Source organism: Gymnodraco acuticeps, unplaced genomic scaffold, assembly GCF_902827175.1.
Source record: "Gymnodraco acuticeps unplaced genomic scaffold, fGymAcu1.1, whole genome shotgun sequence".
In the NCBI taxonomy this organism is placed as follows: Eukaryota; Metazoa; Chordata; class Actinopteri; order Perciformes; family Bathydraconidae; genus Gymnodraco; species Gymnodraco acuticeps.
Genome location: NW_022991284.1, coordinates 63,006 through 69,005, shown reverse-complemented (window position 1 = coordinate 69,005; position 6,000 = coordinate 63,006). Strand labels below are relative to the sequence as shown.

The window sequence follows — 6,000 nt, the reverse complement described above, 5'->3', positions numbered from 1 at the left end:
ACCAATCTGCACAACGACTACTTTTACTGTCTTTAACTATATTTAGATGAGAATACTTTATACTTTCACTTGAGGAACATTTTGAAGTATTCCTACACTTAGCTTCAGCAAAATGACCTTAAATAGTCCCAAGTTAAATCAAACTGTACTACAGGCGAATATCAGAAGCACCAGGAAGTGCGCTGTAGGTTGAATCCCATATTTGGAATGACCTAGTGGCCAACCGGCGGTACTACACCAGTCCGTGACGTCACTCGGCCTAAAAAAAATCCTCTAAAAGCAGAATCCTGATTTATTTCTCCATTCATCTGACTGACAGAGAGCTGGAGACCGGAGGCGGGGCCTAAGGGAAAACTGAACTGCGCATGCTCAGTGGGCCCACATCCGGGTCCTTTCTGGATCTACAGTCGCTCCATTTCTGGCTTCATGCAGCACTGAGCAGCTTCACAGGACTGAACAAGGCTGGGTCCAGTTCTCTTTTTACAGCCGTGTTGAGCACAATTCCACCCCTCCTCGTTTCCTTTCCTTCCCCTCTTCCTCCCTCGCTGGAGCAGGAATAAGGAGCTTCTTCATCTTCATCTTCTTCCATGATCACAATGGCCCTGAACCCGCAGTTCCCAGAAAACTCCTATAAAAGTGAGTATTGTTGTAGGAACTGAATGGGCGGGGGTCGTAAGATAAGTTAATATTTACTTTATTGATACACTGTAGATGTACTGACCCTGACCTCTGACCTCTGACCTGCAGTGACCGAGGAGGACGTGAAGAGGCTGATCGAGCTCAGGGCGTCCAACGAGGCGCTGTTCACCGGGAAGAGGAACTCTGCCAAGTTAGCGTGGAGGTGTGTGTGTGTGTGTGTGTGTGTGTGTGTGTGTGTGTGTGTGTGTGTGTGTGTGTGTGTGTTGTGTGTGTGTGTGTGTTGTGTGTGTGTGTGTGTGTGTGTGTGTGTGGTGTGTGTGTGTGTGTGTGTGTGTGTGTGTGTGTGTGTGTGTGTGTGTGTTGTGTGTGTGTGTGTGTGTGTGTGTGTGTGTGTGTGTTGTGTGTGTGTGTGTGTGTGTGTGTGTGTGTGTTGTGTGTGTTGATCTTTTGCACTCAGATCAAGTTAAACAAACGCAACATCAACAACCTGTGTGTGTGTACACAGAGAGAGATCGAAATACCGGTTCACAAAATCCTGAATATAAAAACAAATGTATATCAAAATGTGTGCAAAAGTCTTAAATATGATAAATAAAAACAAGAAAGTTCTTAAATATGATTCTGAAGGTCTTAAATGATGGGATTTGAAGGTTACTAATGTGTTGCGATCACGGCTGCAAAGTAATACATTGACGTATTTCATCTTTCAAAGCAATTCTCCTTTATACTTTCTTGCCGTGAAATAGGTCTTAAATTCTATTCAAAGTGGTCTTAAAAAGTCTTAACTTTGAGTTGGTGAAACCTGCAGGAACCCTGTAAATAAAAACACAACAATCAATAAACACAAAATAACAGTCACTGTAATATTCTGTCCATGGCGCGGGAACGTGTCTGCTGCTGGATCCAGGTAATGTTCCTAACTACAGATCTGAGGCCTTTGTCTGCCTGCGTGGGATGGACAACCACTGCAGTGTTTAAATGCAGTAAGTGATGATCTCCTGTGCTGATGTGTCCTCTGGTGACGCTCTGTCTGTTCCTCAGCACCATCCTGAAGGGTCTCGGTCTGGAGGGGAAGCTGACGCCCGACCAGATCGCCAAGAAGTGGGACAACCTGCGGACTAAATACAAGGTGAGGAGGGTTCACTGAGACACTGCTCATGTGCAAATACTGCTTGATATTCGCGGGGAATATAGTTAACTCTGATTTCATGTTTTTAATATATTTTCATATGTCTGAGACCTATAATATATGCCTTGTGTTGAAAGCTGTTGTATGAATAAACGTGTGTGTTTTCAGGACCTGAAGCAGCCGTACCAGGGTCAGGACAGCCTGGGGGGGGCGGTGGAGTCGTGGCCCTGGTTCCACATCATGGACGAGGCGATGCACGGACGCCTCTTCAACAGCAGCCTGGTGCTCAGCCTGGACGGGACCCACAGCCAGAACCAGACCCAGAGCCACAGCCAGACCCAGAACCACAGCCAGACCCAGAACCAGAACCACAGCCAGACCCAGAACCAGAGCCACAACCAGAGCCACAACCAGAACCAGAGCCACAGCCAGACCCAGAACCAGACCCACAACCAGACCCAGAACCAGAGCCACAGCCAGACCCAGAACCAGAGCCAGGAGAACACCGACATCCTGGAGTTCCTCATCAAGACGGAGATGGAGGACACGGTGGCGCAGGAAGCAGCAGTGCATGATGGGACGCTGCACGGGGACGCTGCTCCCACTGAGGGGGTGCCGATGGGCTGGAGGAGGATGAGTGAGTGCTCTTACAAAAGTAAGGAGATGGAAAAAGATCCCAGAATACAGATCATTTCATTAAAGAGGGAATTCATTCATATCATCCAATCAGATCAAAGGGCCTTCAGGGGGGTTTCTAGAAATATCTAGTATGAGTCCTGTGTCACTGATCTTGTTTATAAGATATCAAAATACACATAATTTCATTAACCCTTAGGAGTCGACCGTGATCATGTGACCTGTTCAAGCCGGCACCGCATCAAAACAACAGTCGGGCCGACATTGACAGCTACTGCTGTCGAAAGTACTGGCTTGAAACTCTATGCCAGTCTTTGTTCCGTGCGACCCAGTGAAACCGTAGATACGTGGTTTTAAAGTTGATACGGAAATATATTTGTTGGCCCAGATCTCTAAAGGGTTAAATAGGGAGAGAGAATTCATTCAAATCATCCAATCAGATCAAAGGGCTCACACACAGGTGCGCTGTGAGGGGTGGGGCTCACACAGCCAGGTGCGCTGTGAGGGGTGGGGCTCACACAGCCAGGCGCGCTGTGAGGGGCTCACACACAGCCAGGTGCGCTGTGAGGGGCTCACACACAGCCAGGTGCGCTGTGAGGGGTGGGGCTCACACAGCCAGGTGCGCTGTGAGGGGTGGGGCTCACACAGCCAGGTGCGCTGTGAGGGGTGGGGCTCACACAGCCAGGCGTGCTGTGAGGGGCTCACACACAGCCAGGTGCGCTGTGAGGGGTGGGGCTCACACAGCCAGGTGCGCTGTGAGGGGTGGGGCTCACACAGCCAGGCGTGCTGTGAGGGGCTCACACACAGCCAGGTGCGCTGTGAGGGGTGGGGCTCACACAGCCAGGTGCGCTGTGAGGGGCGGGGCTCACAACAGCCAGGCGCGCTGTGAGGGGTGGGGCTCACACAGCCAGGCGCGCTGTGAGGGGCTCACACACAGCCAGGTGCGCTGTGAGGGGCTCACACACAGCCAGGTGCGCTGTGAGGGGTGGGGCTCACACAGCCAGGTGCGCTGTGAGGGGTGGGGCTCACACAGCCAGGTGCGCTGTGAGGGGTGGGGCTCACACAGCCAGGCGCGCTGTGAGAGGGCTCACACACAGCCAGGTGCGCTGTGAGGGGCTCACACACAGCCAGGTGCGCTGTGAGGGGTGGGGCTCACACAGCCAGGTGCGCTGTGAGGGGTGGGGCTCACACAGCCAGGTGCGCTGTGAGGGGTGGGGCTCACACAGCCAGGCGTGCTGTGAGGGGGGCTCACACACAGCCAGGTGCGCTGTGAGGGGTGGGGCTCACACAGCCAGGTGCGCTGTGAGGGGTGGGGCTCACACAGCCAGGCGTGCTGTGAGGGGCTCACACACAGCCAGGTGCGCTGTGAGGGGTGGGGCTCACACAGCCAGGTGCGCTGTGAGGGGCGGGGGCTCACACAGCCAGGCGCGCTGTGAGGGGTGGGGCTCACACAGCCAGGTGCGCTGTGAGGGTGGGGCTCACACAGCCAGGTACGCTGTGAGGGGTGGGGCTCACACAGCCAGGCGCGCTGTGAGGGGCTCACACACAGCCAGGTGCGCTGTGAGGGGTGGGGCTCACACAGCCAGGTGCGCTGTGAGGGGCTCACACACAGCCAGGTGCGCTGTGAGGGGCTCACACACAGCCAGGTGCGCTGTGAGGGGTGGGGCTCACACAGCCAGGTGCGCTGTGAGGGGTGGGGCTCACACAGCCAGGTGCGCTGTGAGGGGTGGGGCTCACACAGCCAGGCGTGCTGTGAGGGGCTCACACACAGCCAGGTGCGCTGTGAGGGGTGGGGGCTCACACAGCCAGGTGCGCTGTGAGGGGCGGGGCTCACACAGCCAGGCGCGCTGTGAGGGGTGGGGCTCACACAGCCAGGTGCGCTGTGAGGGGTGGGGCTCACACAGCCAGGTACGCTGTGAGGGGTGGGGCTCACACAGCCAGGCGCGCTGTGAGGGGCTCACACACAGCCAGGTGCGCTGTGAGGGGTGGGGCTCACACACAGCCAGGTGCGCTGTGAGGGGCTCACACACAGCCAGGTGCGCTGTGAGGGGTGGGGCTCACACAGCCAGGTGCGCTGTGAGGGGCGGGGCTCACACAGCCAGGCGCGCTGTGAGGGGTGGGGCTCACACAGCCAGGTGCGCTGTGAGGGGTGGGGCTCACACAGCCAGGTGCGCTGTGAGGGGCGGGGCTCACACAGCCAGGCGCGCTGTGAGGGGCGGGGCTCACACAGCCAGGTGCGCTGTGAGGGGCGGGGCTCACATAGCCAGGCGCGCTGTGAGGGGCGGGGCTCACACAGCCAGGCGCGCTGTGAGGGGCGGGGCTCACACAGCCAGGTGCCCTGTGAGGGGCGGGGCTCACACAGCCAGGTGCGCTGTGAGGGGCGGGGCTCACACAGCCAGGTGCGCTGTGAGGGGCGGGGCTCACACAGCCAAGTGCGCTGTGAGGGGCGGGGCTTACACAGCCAGGTGCACTGTGAGGGGCGGGGCTCACACAGCCAGGTGCGCTGTGAGGGGCGGGGCTCACACAGCCAGGTGCGCTGTGAGGGGCGGGGCTCACACAGCCAGGTGCGCTGTGAGGGGCTCACACAGCCAGGCGCGCTGTGAGGGGCGGGGCTCACACAGCCAGGCGCGCTGTGAGGGGCGGGGCTCACAGCCGGTCAGGACACTCCGTGTGCAGCAGCGTAGGAGCCAAATGAATAATATAGAGACAAGCAGGAGACAACGTGTGACTTACTCGAGGGGAATTTGAAGTTTCTTTTCCTTATACATGTGATGTTTTGGTGTTGTTTTGTTTCTTTCCGTTAACCGTCAAGTGGGAAATAAGTATTTTTTTTGTGTGTTTCTCTTAGTATCCTAAGATACTGTTATGTTTGGCTGTGAAAAAAATATTATTATTATGAAGGGCAGACCATCCATTTGTATTTATTTGTTTTTTTTAGAAAGGGGCAGGTCACATAAGATTTTATTCTTCTCCCTGCTCCTTTTCTCTAAATGGTAGTCATGTTTTGTGGCAATTATTGTACATTTGGTTTTGCGTACCATGAGCGGGACAAATAAAAATGAAATGAAATCAAAGTTAAATGGAAGTGGTTGCAAAACCTAACTCCACATCTGCGGTGTGGGAATATTTTGGATTTAAGCCATATCAACGAGGCGAACCTACAGACTTGAATGAGCCAGGCGGTGTGTTGCATTTGTTTTAAAAAGGTAGCGACAAAACCTAGCAATACGATCAACCTCAAACTGCACCTGAAACACAACCACCCCGTTCCGTTTCCCAGCTGGGAGCAAACACGGCCCCCCCCCCTCCCCACTTACTTTATTTTCACAAATGCAATTGCGTGTTTTGGCCACAAGCTCCGTTTCCCAGCCTGAGTCTATTTAATTTATTGTGTGATTTATTTAATACATTTTTATAATTTTATTTATTTGTTTTATTTATTATATATAATTTAAATATTATTTCACATTTCATTTGCAATGTTCAATAAAAAAGGATGTACTTGAATTATTATTATATATTATCATTATGTCAGTGGTCTAACAACGGTGACGACAATATTATCGTTTATCGCAATACATTTTAAAACGTCCAGC

General features: G+C 53.7%; 1 protein-coding gene across 2 annotated transcripts in view; it reads left to right on the top strand.

The window, feature by feature from the left end:
- The first annotated feature begins 6 nt into the window (after nt 1-6).
- The window catches only part of LOC117562090, a 28,010-nt gene continuing 22,016 nt past the window's right edge, over nt 7-6,000 (top strand). The window contains exons 1-4 of one of the 2 annotated variants that reach the window (XM_034239869.1): nt 7-636; nt 748-841; nt 1,681-1,768; nt 1,937-2,405. In XM_034239869.1, coding sequence (XP_034095760.1) covers nt 588-636; nt 748-841; nt 1,681-1,768; nt 1,937-2,405 — 700 coding nt within the window. In that variant the 5' untranslated portion in view covers nt 7-587. Of the gene's footprint in view, nt 637-747; nt 842-1,680; nt 1,769-1,936; nt 2,424-6,000 lie in introns of both variants that reach the window. The other variant, XM_034239867.1, reaches the window with a different exon arrangement.